Source organism: Lepisosteus platostomus, chromosome 17 (assembly GCF_059453375.1).
Source record: "Lepisosteus platostomus isolate fLepPlt1 chromosome 17, fLepPlt1.hap1, whole genome shotgun sequence".
Lineage (NCBI taxonomy): Eukaryota > Metazoa > Chordata > Actinopteri > Semionotiformes > Lepisosteidae > Lepisosteus > Lepisosteus platostomus.
Genome location: NC_142627.1, coordinates 11,829,331 through 11,851,289, shown reverse-complemented (window position 1 = coordinate 11,851,289; position 21,959 = coordinate 11,829,331). Strand labels below are relative to the sequence as shown.

Genomic DNA, 21,959 nt, shown 5'->3' with positions numbered 1-21,959 from the left:
AGAGTTCCATTTAAGATTACAAATGTACCCACACTGAGGCCTTCAAAAGCACATTGATTATTTTCCTCTTTCCAAATGTTTATACACAAATGATGGAAAATCAGGTATTTATAAAAGTGGAAAGAAGAATCTCTCCCTCTCCTTGCGGCAAGTGAGCAACAATAAATATAAAGTTACCAGACAAACACACAGATAGGCAGCCATTCTGCTGGCTGTGCCAATCATCATCAGAATATAATCAGCACACCTTTACTAGAAGGTCAGATGGGCCGGAGAGTCTGAATGAATTCCATTCAGCCAGTCTGGAGATTAATTCACAAGATGACAACGAAGAAGACGAAAAAGGTTCCAGGATGCCTGATAGGGTAGAGGTCAAAACAGAGGTCATTCTGCATATTCCCCAAGGAACTAAGTTATACCAGGAATGGTCAAATGTGGTGCAACCGCCGGGAGCAGTTCATTTTGCAGTATCAGCACCAGAGACAAAAACATGCAATCCTTCTAAGCAGGAAGCATTTGGGATTCACAGCTACAAGTTCCCCCCCCACTGTCTACATACAATAAACTTCACATAACTGCTTAACCACAACACTAAGTATGCATGATTTCAAGTGTCTTCTTTTTATTATGCCATTTACAGTTTATTTATTGTGTCACTGTTGACCTTTGTTTGGCAAGTCCAACACAGATAAAGGGAATAACCCGTCACAGACATGATTATATAAGTAAACCACACAGCCACCTCAGAATGCAAAGCACTTAAACCTGAATGACAGCAAAACCAGAGAGTTTACTCTCTCCTTTTTGACAGGACTTACTGTTGTTTAACGTGCTTTTTTTCTCTGTAGACTAAAACTCAGTATTTGGAAAGTAGGGCACTGTGTAAGAACTTAATTTGGCACAACTGCAATAACAAGAAGGAGCACGGAACGCTTGTGGAAGAAATTCAGTTACACATACATACAAGCCACCTTCTGCATGAAGAAAGGCCTAAATTAAAGGCACATATGTCTCTAATTTTAGAGAAGTCTAGACCCTCCTAAAAGCACAGGCCATCAAAAGTACCAGATTATATAAAAATCAAGAAAGGGGTGTGTGAAAACAAAGACCATTTCTAGGAAAAGGTATTGAGTTATGAGCATTAGGAAAAGAAATAACATTCTGCTTTAATGCACTGATTCATACACATATACAGGACAGGCATCATTCTCAGCTCATGCAAAAGATATCGAACACAACCAAGAAAGATAAACGGGTCATAAAACATTTTGAGAGAAAACTTACCACGCAAAACTGCCCCCGCTCAGAATGTTTAGCTAATTGTCTACAGACGTCTTTAAAATTAACTCCTATGATTTAAAACAGTTTGGCCAAATCAGCTCCAAAAGCGGTAGGTATCATTCAAGTGAATATACCACTAACATGCAACAGCCAACTCTGTGCATACAACAATGGCCACACAGCAGCCATTTCATCACAACTCAAACCATTATCACAGCAACTTGCCTATGGCTGCCTGACTGCCAATGTGTTAGCAAATTCAAGTTGCTTGGACAATCTCAATTGACTTAACGCCTTACAGGTTTCATCACACCAGAGCTGATTTAGAACTGCACCTAACAGACTACAGTAATATTTTACACTCCCACACCAAGTAATTAACTGTTCATCAAAATGCAGCCTCTTATGCAAACTTATTTTGTTGAAGGCCTGTTTGATGAAATAAAATTACAATACAGGAAATTAGGGTCCTCAGGATTGCTGTCTAACTGCCCTTCTGTTCTCGTCAATGTGTATCCTATACTGCAAAGTGTTCCTATGGAAAAAGACTGGCTAATTAACTCTATTTTTTAGGCAGGGCAGCAACAATAGGATTTCTATAAGCTGAGATATGACTTCTGTTAAACCAAAAAATCAAATTCAGACCACCCTTTTTCACCTGCCGCCATCACAGGAACCACAACTCCAAATGACTTCTGGGGACTGTGCCACTTACTAGTCCATCAACATCACTCACAAATGCAACTTGGGTTTCGATGGAGGTCCAGAAACAACCAGGACCAACCTTTCTAAGCTTCTAAGAGCTGAAATAACATTCTGCTTCATTGAATGCCACCCTCTTGTAGTAGCATCTTTTAGACCAGGATGCAGCTGTCAAACTAGAGATCCTCAGTGTCAATCATTTATAAAAAAAATTCCACAATACATTGTGTTAACATAATTTAGTGTATAGTATATATTTAGTTACATGGTAGTAATTATTTCAATTCATTATTGTAGTATTTCAAAAAATAAATTAGGAGGCCTATTTCAAAAAGATTTAAAAATATATACATTTTTTTAGTTACAACCAACCCAGTAATCAGCATTTAATCCCTTCAGTAGTCTTGCTGCTATAGTATTGGTATCATTACCCATGTAGCATCGATAGTGTCCAAACACTGCTCCTATAACATTTTTTTTGTTAAGCCTAAACACGAAAACAGTTTTGTTCTTGCATGTCATGTCAATTGGGACAAATTTTGTTCTTCAAATATTAATCTGTTAAACGTTATACTTCATTTTTGGGGGGCTGGTTTGATTTCATTAAAACTTAATTTCTCTTTGCAGGAAAAACATAAAGGGACAAACCTTTGATGTTAAAATAAAAATAGGTCCAACAGACTTGGGACTTGTTTGTGCATCCAAAAGAATACCCAGTTTAGCATACCATCATCAGTCCTTGAATAATTACAACACTTTTCTCTAACAAAAGCCTTTTCTGCATTTAATTTCCAAAGCAAGTATCCTCTCCATAGGGAAAACGATAAATGCTACAATATGATTAACAGGCACCAAGATAATAAAGTAGTCCTGGGTCTAGCTGTGAAAGTATTTAGCATAGAAACACTAAATCAATTAACAGAAAAAAACGTAACGAGGGGGGGAACAGTGAAATATCAAGGCATTGTATGCTGATCTACCCTTTTCCCTTTTCTGGGCCACTCAGTGAGCATGTTGATCTAATCTGATCAGCAGCCTTTGTTTCCATGATCATCAGCCCCAGGGAAGAGGATCTAGGTGTGATTAAATCAATGGGGTACCTCACAATTGACAAGGAAGCCCCCTTTGCTGTGGTCAGGAGAGACAAGAGAGGACAAACCTAAACTAAATAAACAGACTAAAAAACAAGAAGGAAAAACAGCTGACATAGCTATTTGTGTGGCTTCTCTTATATAAACACACAAGCAGACAACAAAAATAACCCCGACCAGAGTTCCCAGGCTACCCCAATGTTTTTTTTATTGTGCAAATCCCTTGAGAAGACTCACTAATTCTCAAACTGCACAGTCCCAAAGGAACTCCTAAATCCTGAAAAGGGTTAACAGGCAACAGATGGAATTTGTATTAAGAGGAGCATCAGGTGATGGACTAAAGATGTTAAGATTCACAAATGATTGCCCATCACCATATTGTGTCTGTCACAGAACTCTCTGTTGACCTGCACAAGACATGAAATAGCTGCTTTAAAGCACACATCACTTTATGTTACTTTATGCTCTCTGACTAACAAAGCACATACAACGTTGGCTTCTATCCAGTTGCGCTACACTCACAAGGTCTGTGTGAAATTCAACACATGAGCCTGAGTAGCCAGCAGCATAAAATTTACTGGATTCGGTGATACCATGAGGAATTTTGCAACATGGGTTTAAAACGACACATTGCTGCTCTATATTCAGTCCAGTAAAAGTCAACCAGATACATTACCATACATTCTAAAATTCACTCAAAATCAACGGCAAAGTTAACCAAATGTATTTCTTCAGAATCAAACGTCAAACACAAACCAGATTCAAACTGCAGGGAAGTGCCTCTAAAACTGACAACAGGAGGCATTTTATTATGCAAGGGGCTGTGGGAGTCAGAAACAAACTACCCAGCCATGTTGCAAAACCTGATACCTTGACTTCTTCCAAGAAATACATGAGATTTTCAGATTTTTCCTACTAGCTAGAGGTTGAGCCAGATCATCCAAATTGCCGCCTCTTTTTTGTAACCTCTCCCAAGGTCTTGTGTTCTTAAAGAATCTACTGTACTTTGAAATCGAGCAATATTTAAAAAAACACCCACAGAATTAAGCCTTACATTTCTGGCTATACACAAGACCAAGATATGCATAAAATGTATAAAAAGTTATAGAAATATAATAATGGAAACACTATTAACTTATTAGAGCTAATGAATCAGTTAAAAAACAAATGAAGAAGGAGTAAATATACTCCTGGTAAAAAGAAAAATGTATTTCTAAGTCAACTGGCACCACCGTCTCTCTAGAGGCCCTGGACAGGAAGCATTCTCTCAGCATGAAACATCTGTAATATTCCCGTGTTGCATTTTTCGCACTGCCTCTTTCAGACTATTTTCTATGTGTCTTCCTCTCCTTTGAGTAACTCAGAGCTGATAGCACAGTATCTAGACAAGCCTGTCCTGCTCCTCGTTCACCTGTATTGTCACTTCTTTCCACACACAATTCTAACCTGCAAGAAATAAAGAAATGAGAGAGATGTCTCTGGTCAATTAAATGTTTTTGTGTTATAAACCCAGTGGGCAGATGTCTCAGAATACCAACTACAAACATGTTTCCTTGTTACCAACACAGGGTGAAGGTTTATAACATGATGGGAAGGATCTTGCCATCAAGCTTATGTAAGGCTAACAACGCAAGGGTACATTTCCTTCAAATTTGACCTTAATTATTTAGAAACAGAAAGATAAAGGGATACAAAGAGGTTAACCTAACATTTAGTTTTTCCCTTTTGGCAGGCATTCAAAGGTTGAATTGTTCCCAGAATATGGCTTTAAGTGTCTAAGATTCTGAGGCATAGATGCAGTTTTCCACATGATCTTCACTGTGACAGGCTTGTGGGGGAGTAGGAGGGGGGGGGGGATTCATGTTCACACTTAACAAAATCAAGTGTTTTAATAAACTAAAGCTATGCTCTCCTTCCCCTGGTACAACCACAAAAGAAAAAAAAACTCATTTAAAGTCTTCAAAGACATCTCTGTTGTCAAAACACTTTTGAGATAGGTCAGATAATATAAATTGCATCTTCGGGAAAGACAAGAACCAGCCACAAACAACAGATGATCCCCGCAGCAGACCTCCACAATCTTAAGATAACAGAAACCGGACACTGCAGTCTTTTTCAATGGCCACTGAGCCTCTTTGTAAGAGGGGACAGGTCAATCATGACACGCTGACAGACAAACTACTGTTAAATTTGAAGACGGAAGCTGGGAGGGTCAGAAATGGGGCTGTGCCCTGAAGGAAATGTGTTCAAATTCCGTCTAACTGCATTTATTTCACACCTTTTCTCACCAGAAATCTCATGCTTAAGCACATTTTCGTAAACTTGTTTTGTATTGTGCTCCCACAAATTGTTCTCCTATTTTTACAATTTAATAAAAAATAATCTATGAATTCTGGTTGATAAATGGAATTTCACAGCATGTGAATTATGAAGACTTTCTCCATAAAACTGAAAAAATGCAACCCAATATTGTATGTAATTTTAAAACGTTGTAGGTGAAAGTCCCAAATTAGAAAAGTAACTGTGCCTACTGATGAAGCCGAAAAGAAATTGAAGTGAAAGATCTTATATTTTATTTAAAAAAAAACAAGCATACATCTATAGTACAAGTTGCTTTGTTTCCAGCTTGATTTGTGCTTTTTTTCCCATTGTAAACAACAAGTACAGTTTTCACACTGGGGGGCTATGAGAAACTCACACGCAAAGCTCTACAACCCGAAAAAGGAAACTACCTCGTTCTCCAGTGACATCTATTAATGCAGTTACCAGTTGTATTCAATGAACAACTGAGAACACAACTGCTCTTATCTAGTGGTTCAAGGCTTTTGCTTTATGGGGGTAAATCCTATGAGGTCCCCATTCCTTATAGATGGAGGGCACTGGATGGGAGATTAAAAGAATGAGGCTAATAAGGAACCAATTACCAAAATACATCAGGGAGACAGAACTGGCGAGGGGTGACTAGTTTTAAAAGAAACAGTTTGCAAAATAAAGAGTTGAATGGAAGATCATAGCACATGTAATATAGAGGGTCATGTTTTTCTGCTGCTGTTACTTTTTGCCCTCTGCGGAAATATGGTTATGAGCCCCTTCAATGTGCTGAACATGAACAAGACAAAGGTAAAGTGAAGGATGTTTTCTGTAATACAGTGGAAATCAAAACTGCCTGCAGAACAAAGGAGACTGCTAGCTGTACACCACTAGCTTTAATTTCCATTTCCATTTTTAAGACAGGCACCAGGGACATAGTACAATTAAATCACTGGAGCTGTGCATTGGCAAATTCAAATGACTCCTAATGAAGCTAAATACTCAAATAGTTTCTCTAAAAACAGTTTTAAAGATTTTGTTTGTCCATTTACGTTAAAGGAAACAACTACAGTATGTGGAGTAAAACCATGCGCAGCAAAGAGCGCAGGCCTCAGGTGTGCAAGACTGAAGCACAATCACACACTTCTCTGCCTTCATTATGGATCCAAACAGCACCTTTTTAACCAGTGAGATGATGATAAATCCTGTTGTGGAAACAGTCAACTTGCTTTCTTGTGCTCCCTCTGGTGTTGACAGTGAGTACTGCTGCTTCTCCTCCAGAGCCAGAATCTAGCTCTTTGATGGAGAGAGGGGGAGTGTTGTGTGAAGGAGAGAGGGAGAAAAGAAAGCCCTTCCCACTAATGACATCACCATTCTATTGAAGCACAGCTAGAGGCAGCTTTAACTCCAGACTTGTGGTGGGCTCTGTGCAAGTGATTTGCTCCTCTCTCCCAGTCTTTCTGAGTGCTAGCGGAGTGTGCGGACCCACATACTATTACTACTTTTACAGAAAAAAACATTACTATCATCTACTAGCTGGTGTTTTCTGTTTTGTGCTTTTGGAGTTGAAGACTTGAGGGCTATTTATTACAGCTGATACCCATTTATTGGAATTATTCATGTGGCTGTCATAAACAGGATTTTAATTTATTTGTCTTGATTCATCAGGTAAGTGTTTTTTTTGTTTTCTCTTTTTAAAGCAGTATTTTTTTCTCTTTTTAAGGGATGCAGTTTCCTTTTTTACTACTTCATCTTTAAGGCATCCTTAAGAAAATTGCTGCTGATGAGTATGACCACTATTGAATCGACTATTGATTCATCTAGGAACAGTAACACGCAACTCTTTATTTCAAGTTACCTATACAGTACAGGATTCCTGCTTTAATATCTGTAACCAATGTATTCAATGAAATTATGTGACCTAATCTGGTAAGATTCAAAACATATCTGAAGCAGTGGCTATGGAGCTTGAGATCCAGCAATATACTCATTCCACTTAAGTGAAGTAAATGTTGCATATTGCTCTAGCTGTAAGTACTAACTGCAATTGGCAATAGGGAAGGAAGTCAGTCATTTTTAATCTTAAAAGGAGTATTTTTCTCATGGTCAGTTTCTTCAGGATTTGTGAAATTTCACAGATAGGTGGTGGCAGTATAATCTTTCTTCTACGTAGTACCATCCTTTTACTAGTTAATTTCTCCTCCCTGAGAGGAGATCAATGAGTCTACATCATATGTACACTCATTACATGGAGCATATACAGGAGGCTCAAAGCTGCATGATGCATTTCTCACACAAACTGCCATTCTTTCACTACAAGCAAAGCCTACTCTCACATCTACAGCAGCAGTAACTGCTGTTCATAGTGACTTATTCAAAAACAACTTTCAATTCTACAATCAAATTCTACATACCTCACTAGCTGTGAATATCAATTAATTTTTATTTTAAAATCAAAATATATAAGCCTTAAAGCTTTTTGAGAAAACTCAAAATTCATAGCTCTGGTACACAGACTATGTGACTGGCATGATAATTACCATACAGAGCAACACCACCAGACTAACATCTCATATTCTGAGTTCTCTTTTCAATGAGACAAGAAAAGAGATCTTACACTCTACACCTTGTGCCTTCAATCTTCCTAATAAAAGTGTTTCATAACATTACTGATTTTAACTGATTGCACATAACAGTAAATACCTGATTCAGCTTTGTTTTAATCTGAACTTGTCAGTTACTTGTAGCTACAGAGAGCTCACAGCAGGGTTTCATTGTCTACCTACAGACATAAACTATGCAAGCAGAAAGTACTTCTGAGCCAAAATAAACAGTATCTTGTATATGAGAAATAATAACCTCAAATTGCAGTCATAAACACTGGCTCATGCTACATGAATTGGATAAAGGACCTAAAAAGATTCTCAAAGCATATAATTTAGAGTCCCTCTCCAAGTCTCTGTTACAGATTTGAATAATATGTAAGCTTTCATTAGTGCAGTGCTAGTGTGGGTGCTACAAGTATTGCTCCTTAAAGATACAGATCTGTTTATTTCTACAGGATTCCATCAGCAAAGCCAAAGCTTCTATCCAATCTGGTAGAGAAGATTATATCAGTTTATACTTCTATATTAAAACAGATTCAGTTGGCATAATTCTAAACCTGTTATGTCCATACTGTATCAGTCAGAAGGATGTGTACTGGCATAGAACTCCAGGACTAATTGGATTTCAAGCTTTCTGTTAATAAAGCTGATCAGATGCTTTATTCTCCAATTGCATGAGTGAGAACCATGCATTTTCTTGATAATCACAGTTTACACGACTCTGTGTATTGCATAGTCTCTTTTTTTGCATTACAGTAGGGCCAAAAACTCGTTTAAAACATTTGTGTATTCCAGAAAATGATTAGAGGAAGACACCCACTGTTTTCCGAAAAGGTGTTAATCGTGTTCTAGCCAAGTCTTTTCAAATTGAATCCACAGCCCTAAAAAACACAGCTATTAAAAACAAACCATCTTGAGTTCTGTTGTTCCTCAAGGAACTAGTTATTTTATCACAATTAACATCACATTTTATTACATATAAATTGTCCCCTTTTCACAAAAAAACACAAAGAGCAAAGGACATTTCCATAAGATGTGTTTAGGCAAACGGTAATAGGTAATTATATTTTCTGATTTTCCCTCTGCAAATTTGAGGAACTCCCATTGTGCACAGTGTCAAATGCCTAAGGCATACAACCTCAAATGGTCAATTTTTATGCAATGGAGATAAAAAGAAAACTGATTGTGTATGCTTTCCAAGAAATATCCTTTCAGTCTCCATATTGATGTCAACAATATTCAGGTTCCAAGTTTCATTTCTATTTAAAACCCTTTGATCCAAGCCATGAAAGCTGATTTTAGAAAGTTCAAATAGATAGCTTTAGTTATTTATCAGAGGGCTCTGTGTAGAACAAATAAAATCTCCCAAGATATTGACAGGAAGGGAAAAAAAGACACAAATTAATTCTGTTGACATGCAAAAAGACAAAAGATCACTAATTCCTGAAGTCAACACATGCATGTTAGCATGGGAAAGTAAATCAATTTTCTTACAATCCACTCTTTTCTTGTCCTGAGGCCTATGCTGTTCTGCTCAGCAGGAGGTTTTGTCGTAATTTAAGGCGAGAAAAGTGGACACCAGCAGTAAACGTGTGACCTGTAATACTGAAATCTGGCTTCTTGCAGTGCTTAACACCCCCAAGTGGGGAAAAACTACACAGCTACAGACTAGCTCCTTTTAGCCCTTCTAAAGAGAACACCACTTTACCAGAAAGACTAAACAAAAAACAAGATTAATCTATTTAACACACTGCAGCAATTTTGAATGTAGATTAGGCCAACCTTCTTAATCTAAAAGTTAAGAGTCCTTAGATATTTATATAATATATTCCACAATTCTATATCAGAACTCTGAAATGCAAAAAATGCATATCCAGAGGAGGAAAAAAAAACAGGCCTAAACTAAACTTCTCCCGACTAAAGACTAGAACACAAAGCTTTGCCTTTGATACTCAAATGTAACCTCCCCACTCGTTGATACATACCAAAACTAAAGGCTTTGAAAAGGATTAGCTGTAGATACCATTAATGAAAACAGAAAAGTATGTCACCATTGTTTGAAATCCATGCCTCAGCTGACTTTAATGTAAGCAAAGTCTCTTGCTATAGCTTTTGGTTGAAGTGTCCAGAATTTGTCAAGGAATTTCCCAAGTAAAATTGTACATAAGCTCAACAAGGTAGAAAAAAGACTTGCTTTTGCAAGCTTGACATAGCTTGTCTTTGTTTTAGCGTATTTGATCGAGACAAGTTATCTCCAGGAAAAAGCCGTTTGTTTTCACGACACATCCATCAGTTCTTTTAAAATAAGTCTACTGACTTTTAAGGACGGGAAAAGTCACACCATACATTTTTTTGTTTTAGAATACTCAATTTAACTTTCCACGGAGAAATAAATGAAGCACAAACATGTACTCCAATTAGAAACCTCAGAGCTTGACCAGCAGCGCTTTTGAATTGTAGTTCTAGCGTGCATTTCCTACCAAAGCCATGAAGAAACAAAAAGGCTTTCCAAATAGAAAACTACTGATATGGGGTATAAAAGCATACTTAAAATTTTGAAAAACCTTCCCAAACCCCCAGTAGGCAGATTCAGAGGTCCTTCTGCGTGCTTGGTATTATACAATGGACGGGGGTCGCTTTTGTGAAATCCGATGATCGTACAAAAAAAAAAAGCAGCCATCCAGCCAGGCCTGATCTCAACATGAAGCCACCGGGTCTTGACTAGTTAAGAAAACTGTTTAACACTCAAGACAACCACGCACAAATACAGACACATCCCTCACAAGTTCATTAACCTATCCACGCAATGCTACAGCCACAATCTGTTTTTGGAAATCGAAGCAAAAGCAAAATCTGTCACTAGCTGATCCTGTAAAATTTCTAAGGAAAGTCCATCCTGGGGAAAAAAAAAGAAGGTTTTTTACATAAACGTCATCTGTTTTTAGGGAAATCATTTAGGTGCATTCTCAAAAGAAGAGGGTTTAATGCATAGTAATTGAAATAGGCTCGGAATCAAGTACAATATTTTTCACAACTAATCGCAATAATTAACAAAGCAAAATGGCTAACACAGCTTTCTGATGTTAAGTGTTTGCAACAGCTGTATTTTCTCCAACCAGTATTTAACTAGTATTCGCTTCCTTTAAATTAACTATATTATTTTTGCAGCAGAAATGAACAGTTTTAATCATCTGATTTCTCATATATTCTCACTGTCTTACACATTTTTATGTACAACTGTCGTGTAGTTAAACCTTTTCAACATATAGTTTTCTTAACTAAGATGGCCTGTACTTTAACTTACATTTTGGTCTTTGAGTGTTACATATTCATTCTTTATGAGAGTCTGAAAAAAAAGCTCTTCTAAAGTGAACTCTTGGATCAGTTTATAATGTCATTTAAGTAATCTGTCAGTGAATTTCTGTACATGTAGTTTATCATTTCTCACAAAGGCAGTAAAGTGACAGCAGAATACAAATTCTGTAGAAAACCATTCTACCCTGGCCTCAGAAAGGCAAGTAATCATATTTTAATAAACACAAAGCAATTAATTGCATTTTGAAAACTGAAAAGCATTTTAGCACCTTGCTGTTTCTCTGTTACTATGGAAAAGTGAAGTCAAGCATCATGACAGACTAATTAGCCAAGTCTTGCTACTTGGTTGTTCTCTGTATTAACAGCACTGCTAGTTAGCAGCTTTTAATTTAAAAAAATACATAGTTTTACTTAGCTGTTATCCCCGAAATAGATTCCCTACATTCAAGCCAATCAAAATAAATACAATCTACCACTACATAATCTGGACCTTAAATCCTATTTAACAAACTTCAGTTTGTCTTTCAAAAAGTAAGTTTAAAATCAGTCATCCCAGCAGTTTTTATTTTACAAACCCATTTTTTAATATTGACTACAAAGTAGCAACACCTAATTAAAAAAAAATGTTTTACTGACGTATAGGTTTTTAAGTGAGTGGGATCTTAAAATACCCTGTAATATGTAAAGCATATTAAAGAGTGATGTGCAGCTGAAAAGAAGCAAAGATAAAATCATAGACAATAGTCTATAAAAAGTAGGGAGTAGGGTCGGGAGCTTTCTAAAACAGCCAGAGGCACAACAGCATCCTCAGAGGTGTGATATGAAATTTTATTTTTTATTATTTTTTATGGTAGATCGGCAAAAATGACACTACCAGAAAAGTTAAAATTCAGTCAAATAAAACAATATGGGACCCCTGCCATTATGATGTCTATAAGAGTCAGGTCATGTATATTCTCTTTACTATATTTTTCTGTTAAATCAGATATGCAACAAATAACATTTTCTGATCAGGATGCCCTATTTGTAAGTATAGCAAATGTCTTTCTTACATTAGACTATTTAAATGAAAAGTGATTATTCCTTTACTAAAACAGCTTTTCCGTTTTTAATATCATATAAAGTGTCAGCTTAAGAAAGGTCTCCTTCATACACGCTAACAGATCTAAAATAACAGACGACATCTGCATCTGTTGTTCTTGTTCAGACTCTACAAATATAATTATCACATGGCTGTATTTGTGCGCCAAGGTAGCCAACGGTAGCATTATTCCGCACAATAAAGAAATTGCAAGTCTCTCAATCCGTTGTCACACTACTAAATCTTAACATTTAACAGACATGGTTTTAACCGACAAATATAATAGTAAAAAACAGAAAAGCTATGTGCTGTTTAAATTCAAGGTTATTTGTACATTATCTGTACATCATCCCTTGGTATTATTTTACTAAGAGGGAGAACTGCAAACAAAATGTGTACACAAGAGTAAGAATACTAAATATTGAAAGGAAAGGTGACATGAGGTGAGATGGATGTCTTTCCATATTAATGAACTTCCAAATATGCAATTTTATCTTCACTTTAAATTTTCAGCAGTATTTAGTTTATAATTAATAAGCTCATCGTGAGCCCCAGGCCCAACCAGCCTGCTCAACATGATATAGCCGAGAGGCCTGGTTAAGGAGACTATGTCAGTGGGGATGTGGGAGTGAAGGATGGAGGATTTTTTCCCCCCGTTATTTTTTTTTATCATCTCTGCCTCAGAATCAAGGCAGCCTTGCAAAACGTTGCCCAGTGAATGAAGCGCAACAGAGACTGAGCAAGGCACCAGGACACCCTCCCCAGCCTCTGATGTATTGGACTGGATCACTGTAGCTTTTGAAATGCAAAGACATTCTTCTCTGCCATCACCATAGAAAATAAGAAGGAGGGCAGGGCAATGCACACAATTACAGACCTGGGGCTGAGGGAAAAGGTTTTATAAAAATCCACAACTGTCTTGCTAATCCAGGTCCCAGAAATTGGTGTCCACTATCAAAGAGACCCTGTCAGTCCTTTTATCTGGGTGCAATTCAGAAAAAGGGAAAAAAAATCTTTGGTACACAAAGATGTAATAAGCTTTGGGGGACTTTGCTTAAAAGGGGATTTTTTATGAAGCTACTGTTGCAATACTAGAGAAAAGGGGTTTGCATAACAAAAAACTAAAAACTAGCTGATATCAAATCTAAATGGAATTAATCAAATACAATTAGCTCCTACTGTGTTTTAAAAATGCATCATGTGCAGTAGCTCCTCTCTTTGAAATGAAGGATTTTGTAATGCATAACTTGGCGATCTTTGAGATGTTAAATCCATAGAATCACTAAAAATATAGGAAGGGGAAAACATGTAGAGGGTCAATGCTCATTTAGATTTGCAAATTGCTTAAAGTAAAAAATAACTCAAATTTGTGATGCAAAATATATTTTGCATGTAAAAATCTTATCCATTGCACTCTGTTTAACATAAGTCTTAATTCTGGAATGTTGATTCCCTTGTAAGGACGCGTTAGCAGTTCTCAATGTATTCGTATAATCCAACCCTAATTTCAAAGAAACATTACATTCCTCGTATCAGTTCTATTATGCTACCTTTGAAGCTACCATATTTTTTTCATGTCTTCCTAATTTTCATATAAAATGTTTCTGAACAGAGAACCTGGAGCAATACTACCTCATTTTAAAAAGCAAATCCTTCGAGGGGGCAAGCAATGGTTTGAACATTTAGAACACAGAAAACATTCACTACAATTTCTTGTGGATCAGGTCCCTTTGTTTTGCAGTGTTAATCAGGATGAATACTCACTAGCGGTAGTTTAAATCTCTTTAAGTCTGGATTGGTTTGATTTTGAGGATGGATGGCCCTCCTTGCAGGCTGCAGTGTAATTACTATGGTGAGGCAAAAGTGCGTTTGCGGCACTCCCAATTCCAGGGTCAAGCATTTCCATTTTAGATCATCGCTAACGGTGTGTACTGTGGGATCCTGATAGTCTAGGCAAGCGTCTCTCCAACAGCTCCTAAGTGAAAACCAGACGTGCTCTTTTTGAATTCGTTTTTTAAGTCTGTTGTTTTCTCATTTGATTTGGCCCCTGTCTTTTGAGTGATGAATATGCACATATACACAGTAAACTGACTATAAAATAGATATGAATGCATAAAACATTAGTTTTATGGTAGAATAAAAAGCACATTTTGACTTTTTAAGAACTCCAAAAGTTATTTTTAGAAAAGAAAGGGTACATCTCAAAATCACTTGTAAATAAATACAGCAAGGATGATGAAGTAACAGTGAGGGAAACAGTAAACTGGAGCACTGATTTCCTGTTTGGTCCACAGTCCTGCAAAAATCAAGCCTACTTGGTTATTTAAAGATGAACATTTCAGATATTTACATAGAAATTATGTTAGAGCTCAAATGTTTATTAACCTTCAGCTGTACCTGGCAACAGTAATTGTTGCAAAGAATGATATATTCACTTCTAATTATATCAAAATAAATTCAGTCAGGGCTAACTGTCTAACTTTGTGAATCTTACAAATTCGTTCTTTCAGAGATCAGCGGAGGCTGAAGTTGATTTTCTTCACTATGACAAGGAGGATCACAACGTGGTCAGAGACATCAGGATTTTTCATTTGAGGAGACAAAAGCAGTTGCAGAACCAAAATCTGCCTCATGACCAAGGAGTTCGAGCAAGTGGAGATGTGCAGTATAAATGTTTGCCACAAAACACACCCTGGAAATTGCGATTTGGAGTGAAGAAAGAGACGGGGACATTTGGCAATCACCAACAGAGGGGATTCAGTAATTGAGGGCTAGATTCATCTGCCCACCCTGCTAGGTTTACAGTTGGATAAAACCAAACCAAAAACTGGCTGCTCCTCTGGAGAAGACACCAGCGGTCAGGCCTCAGCAACATGAATGGCTTCCCTGAGGTGAAGAAGGAGTTGCTATTCTCTCGCACATTGCAGAAAGGAGCTTTTAAAAGATACAAAGGGTCTAATTTGGGTTACGGCTGTTAGCTGCAACAAAAAAGGAGCCTACATGCACAGGGTTTTTAATATTAACTGAATCGCATTTTTGCACAAGAGCAGGAAGCTTAAGGTTTGTCTTCAAGCAGTGGTGCTCTTTATATGCTTATCTGCCATGGCAAAACCTTTGTAGGAATGATCACTGAAAACTGTGCCACAAGCCAGGAGGTCGGCAATATAAACAAGGATCAGTTGAGCAAACACAGCGAGGACAGGAAATAACCAAAGACACCAGACCATATTGACAAAGTCTCTTCCCAGAACCTCCACCTACCCACCCATCTTAAAAGCTTAAATTTATCTTCATTGGATTTCAGCAAGTACAGGATTTACCGGTTCCCTTAAATCAGGTATGACAAATATTGATGCCTTTGCCTTTTTATGCTTCAGTGGCTTAAATACAATTTATAATGAGATCTGCCAGAAAAGAGGTCATGACAGGAATGCATAATTGTAGTAATAAATCTGTATTAGTCTAATTAAAAGGAAAAACAAATCAGCCTGTCACTTTGCAAATCCTCAGTAGGTTCTCAAACTTAAAACTTAAAAAATATTCACAACAATCAACAGTACATATACCCAAGAAAAAAAATCAATCATTTAGTAGCTCTGATGGAAAACAAAATTAACACACCCACTGTACTAATTTAATTTTCAAAGAATTCTGTGTTAATGATTGCTAAACAATCTATTATCTTGTCCCCTGTACTATAATATGGGTTAATAATACTAGGAAAAAATGGTTCGATGTTTGATCATGGTAGTTGAGTTTTGCTTTATTACTCTTAACTGGATTTCATAAAGTCTTCTCTCATATTTAATGAACCTATGCATTTCAGGGCACTGTTCATCACCATGACTCAATTAGCTCAATTTAAATGAATAGGCTATGTTGCTTATCTAGTTCACTATAGAGCTTTACATACAATGGACAAATTAAGTAACACTGTCTGTTTTGTTAAATACACAAAGAATGACTTTAAAAGCATTCTTTCCAGTTTTGTTTAGAAACCAATGTCAAAGAAAATTTTAAAAACAATGTGAATATTGGAATTAATTCAAAACATTAAAAGTTTCTAAATTAATTCCAGTCCAAGAGACAGGGTTCATTTTACCTTACCTCTTAGCCTGCTGTTAAAAGCTATAGTGAAATAAATCCGTGACACAAGCTGCCTTGCTTGAACAATCCTTTAAACATTCAGAGCTAAATATTACATTACAAGCAGAAAACTAAATAAAGGACTTTGATTCAACATAATGGTTCCAGCATAAAGAATTTCTTATCTATATTCAAGGCTGAAAGGAACTCTGGAACTACTTACGCTGCAGTTTAAACTTCTAATTTTAAAGGATTCATTGTTGGAAAGAAATGTTTTATGTAAAGGTTTTGTTATATAGCTGTTGTCAATCAAAACAGGCTGTCACAAATTAATTGAATGTCTGTTTTCAGTTGTAGTGTACTCCGTTACTATTACAAAGGATCCAACTGTGCAGATTTAAACAAAGTTTTGCATGAAAAGAATACTTTACGCAAATAAGCCTTCCAAAATAATTTTGGTTGTAGTCAATGGTGTTTTGCATCTAAGTTGTAGTCAATAGTGTTCTGCATATTTTATCCAAATACTTTGAATTAACCTCTTCTGTTTTTCTCTACCCCAGGTATTCCGAAAGAAACTGCTGCCCCACATTTAAAATGTCACCATTAAGAATGATCTGCAAGTACAAGAGCTTCCTTCTCTTCCTAACAAGAATAGGGCTATTTCTCGGCTTGACAAGTCCATCTGTCAGCTCTGCTTCCTGCCCCAAATTGTGCCGCTGTGATGGAACTTTCATTTACTGCAATGACCGAGGACTGACATCCATTCCCGCTGGGATTCCAGAGGACGCCACAGTCCTCTACCTACAGAATAACCGAATAAACAATGCAGGCATACCAAAAGAACTGCGCAAATTGAACAAAGTGGAAAAGATCTATCTGTATTGCAACAACTTGGATGAGTTTCCTATCAACTTGCCAAAATATGTGAAAGAGCTCCATTTGCAGGAGAACAACATCAGGACTATCGCACACGATACACTGGCTCTAATTCCTTACATAGAGGAGCTTCATTTGGATGATAACTCTGTTTCTGCCGTCAGTATAGAGGAAGGAGCATTTCGAGACAGCAACCACCTACGACTACTATTCCTGTCACGGAATCACCTTAGCACTATTCCTACAGGCCTGCCAATGACTATTGAAGAGCTCAGATTTGATGATAACCGCATTTCCACTATATCCGAGCTGTCCTTGCGGGATCTTACAAATTTGAAACGCCTGGTTTTAGATGGCAACCTTTTAAACAACTATGGAATAGGAGACATGGCATTTGTGAACCTTGTTAATCTCACAGAGCTTTCCCTGGTTCGCAACTCTCTCACCGCTCCGCCCACCAACCTTCCGGGCACGAATCTAGAAAAGCTGCAGCTCCAGGAAAACCACATCAATCGGGTGCCAGCTGGTGCGTTTTCTTACCTTCGACAGCTTTATCGTCTTGATTTATCCAGCAACAACTTGAGTAGTTTACCAATGGGAGTCTTTGATGATCTGGACAACCTAACGCACCTGTTACTTCGTAACAACCCTTGGTACTGTGGTTGCAGGATGAAATGGGTGCGGGACTGGCTTCGGAGCTTGCCAGCTCGAGTCAACGTGCGAGGACTGATGTGCCAAGGGCCAGACAAGGTCAAAGGGATGGCTATAAAGGACATGGCCCCAGATCTGTTTGACTGTACAGAGGCCGACATCTCATCTACCCTTGAGACCACCACTTCTGTTTCAAACACCTTACCCCCTTCCAGAGGCCAGTGGCCTTCTTCTGTTACCAAAAGGCCAGCAGTGAAAGGACCAGACCTGAGCAAAAACTACAGGAGTACGACCCCTTCTACACGGAAAATCATCACTATAAGTGTGAAATCCATCAGCGCAGAGACCATACACATCTCTTGGAAAGTTGCACAGCCAATGACTGCCTTACGACTAAGTTGGCTGAAAATGGGACACAGCCCTGCATTTGGGTCAATAACCGAGACAATCGTTCAAGGCGAGAAGACTGAATATTTGGTCACCTCGCTTGACCCAGAGTCTTCTTACCGGATATGCTTGGTTCCCATGGAAACCAGTAACATTTATTTGTCAGATGAAACTCCTGTCTGCATAGAAACTGAAACAGGATCTCTTAAAACCTACAACCCTACCACAACCCTGAACAGGGAGCAAGAGAAGGAACCTTACAAAAATTCAAGTTTGCCACTGGCAGCCATTATTGGGGGAGCTGTGGCGCTTTTGGCAATCATAATGCTAGCTCTCGTTTGCTGGTATGTCCACAGGAATGGGTCTCTCTTTTCAAGGAACTGTGCCTATAATAAGGGTCGCAGAAGAAAGGATGATTATGCAGAGGCAGGAACCAAGAAGGATAACTCTATCTTGGAGATTAGAGAGACCTCTTTTCAAATGATACCTATAAACCATGGCCCTGTGTCCAAGGAGGAGTTTGTAATACACACCATATTCCCACCTAATGGCTTAAGCCTATATAAGAACAATCACAGTGAAAACAGCAGCAGCAACAGAAGCTACAGAGACAGTGGGATACCAGATTCAGACCATTCTCACTCATGATAATGAATATATATTTAAGACTATTACAGACATGTGACTTGAAAACTGGTTGGTCTTCATTTGCAAAACACTGGATTTAAAAGACTGATGAAGCAATGTTCTGTACATTTGCCATATAATTTATATTTAAGAACTTTTTATTAAAAGTTTTAAATTGCAGGTCATCACTGAACAGTCAGTGTATGTCTTATCACTAATTGGAATTCTATATTTTAGAAATTTGTAGTAATTTGTACTGTATTTTCTTTGCTTAAGGTTTCAGACCAATTAAACTTTTGTGTTCTACTGAAATATGATGACTTGTCAACTGTGAAAGTGGGTTTTTATTACTGTGTTGAACAATCAAGACTTTTTAAAGAGATATTCAAAAACCTTGTAGTAGTATAAGCACAGGTCATTTTTCACTTTGTTGGTATTGAAGTTATTAAAAAAAAGATTCAATGACAAGCTGTAGGTTAAAAGGTTTCTAATGGCCACAGAAAAAAATTGTGTTGTGAGCCAATGTCATGGTAATTTCTTCTTAATATGAGCAGACAACAGACCCAGTCTTCTCTGAAGAAAAACGTTTTTTACAGGACTTTGAATTACGTTTAAGGAAATGTCAGGCATTTCTGCTTAATTTCATGAGACAGAAGAGGAATTGTGAATTTAAATGACTATTGCTTTTGAAAAGCAAAAGTGTCACACCACTATAGAATCTGAAGACAGACCATGTTCTCGTACTGTCATACCACCAGAAGGTTTCGGTACAGAGCAAATTAAGCACAGACGATCATGAGGAAAATATACTGCAATTGTAGAAACAACAGTCTTGACACCCTCGTGTAAGAAAGAAACATCAACAAGGTGAAACTTCAAAGCAACGTTCTTCAGTGCATTGTACAATATGTCATTGTTAAACGTTGCCCTTACTTTTTACAGTACTATATCTGGGCAAAAAAGGTAAAAGTAAAAAAAATGCATTCTGGCTTTTTTGAATAAAAAGTGTCAGCTGTTACATTATTTTATTTTTATTATTTTATTTTTTAAATCAAGCCACTTTTTTGTTGCCACAATTTAAAGGTAATTGTTCTTTACAACTGAAAACCAAAGTGCATTGTACGCCCTTTGGCCAGTCTTGTATGTGCCTTGATCCAATGCTTATTGTATTTAGCTTTTTAAAAATCAGTGACTTAACTTCTTTTCATACACACTTGAATATGAGAAAAAAATATTGGTCATATTGCAGAATAAAAGTGGACAAAAAAGCGGTGTGGTTATTTTTTCTCCAGCACTAATATTGCCTGGTGGTATAACTTACAAGTGCAGGTTTTAAACATTCAGATAACTCCCCTCATGTTACAAGCAATCTTTAGAATGCAATTACTGCTCAGGCTGGAGACCTCAATTCGTCTTTTGTGTGGAAAATCCCTGTAATGCATCCCCGATCTGCCTGATTAGACAAAGTACAAGATATTATTCAATATCGCACAGAAAGTAGATTAGCAGCCGAGAACATCACGATGCTCAGTTTGATGTAACTTACCTCCCAAGCACAAGGAAAAGTTTTGTGGCCAACATTCGTGGCCCAGACTTTATTGTGGTTCTGCCACAATTACACCGAGCTACAAGAAGAATACAATTTTATTGTGAAAACTAGCCAAGGAAGGAGAAAAGCTCCCATTTGTTTGAACCCTTAGTTAACTCAAATGGAATGTATCTTATGTTTCAATGAATCTTTAACTCTTAATAATTCTAAACACAGCAATGCAACTGATTCAGTAGATTTCTAATGATAGTTGAAATGTGACTTTTATCGGTAGTAATAACCTTGAGAGAAATTTAAGCTAAAATGAGACTTAATTGTACCATGAAAACTGTCATCATAAAGGCTCTGTTGTTGATATAACTCCAGCAAATGTTTCTTTTCTTCTCCATCTTAGCATTTTAATTCTGAATGCATTTATATAAACCCCGATGCATTAAGTGCTAGAGAGGAACATAAATGTGCATCTTGCTAAAATGCCCATATTTTTCTGCTGTCTTACTGTCCACAGATTAATGAACAACCAATTTAAGAGTTGGATGAGCTTTAAATCAATCAATCGGGGTTTCTGGTCTTGTGAAATGAGGTTCTATTCACATTATCAAGCCATGTAAACAGATGAGATCATTGCAATTTCATTAACAGAAAAAAAATGTACCTTCTACAATTAAGTCTATCACTCTGATATAAATGGGTGTATTTACTTTAAAAGTACATTACTCTGCAACTCTCTTAACAACAGCAGCAGCATTTTGCCAGCTGAAAATACAGATTTGTAATAATAGGAAAACAATTTCCCTTTGCATTTTCTGAACTGCTCTGTTAAACTACTACAATAGTGAGCTGTTGCTAGATTTTATAACATTATGTTGACAGTACAGGTAATAAAAACTGCTATACTTTCAGAAGGTACCTGTAATCAACACCTACTTATACCATGGATATTTAAAACCCAGCACCGTATGTAATGTATAAAAAATAAAACAACCACAATGCTTTGCAGCATGAAAGCAAAACCCACAGTGGACCACAAACACATTTCCTGACAGTGATAAGTGTAACAGGATATGCCCAAGCTCAATAATCGGCACATTTTACTGTCAATCTTGACAATTATGTAATTGATCTTCTAAAGCTTTTCAAGTTGTATGATGGGAAAGACTTACATTATTAATCATCTATTTTATTGTTAATTGCTCCTTTTTTTTCCAGAAGCAAAACATAGGCCATTTAGGTACTCTTGTTCTTATTCTACACCAGGCACAGAACCCAGTAGTTCTTCAGTAGAAAAGTATGGTCATTCACAAAATAAAAGGGATCATTTTCACAAACTGAAAAGTGGTGTTGATGGATTATTAACAAAGTCAATTGGAGATATGGAAACCCTAGCAATCAGCTCT

The 21,959-nt window shown here is 37.2% G+C and overlaps 2 protein-coding genes across 3 annotated transcripts in view; one reads left to right on the top strand and one right to left on the bottom strand.

Annotated features, from left to right (window-relative positions):
• The window catches only part of macrod2 (mono-ADP ribosylhydrolase 2), a 597,178-nt gene that overhangs the window by 498,966 nt on the left and 76,253 nt on the right, over positions 1-21,959 (bottom strand). The gene's annotated exons all lie outside the window — the stretch shown is intronic.
• On the top strand, positions 6,771-20,922 carry flrt3 (fibronectin leucine rich transmembrane 3). The gene is made up of 3 exons (XM_088609519.1): positions 6,771-7,052; positions 14,897-15,723; positions 17,033-20,922. Exon 3 carries the CDS (start codon positions 17,067-17,069, stop codon positions 19,032-19,034), a length of 1,968 nt encoding a protein of 655 aa, XP_088465645.1. The 5' UTR covers positions 6,771-7,052; positions 14,897-15,723; positions 17,033-17,066; the 3' UTR covers positions 19,035-20,922.

Bases quoted from the DNA above. Each gene is read 5' to 3' on its own strand.
- flrt3 (XM_088609519.1), top strand. From the start codon at position 17,067: ATGTCACCATTAAGAATGATCTGCAAGTACAAGAGCTTCCTTCTCTTC.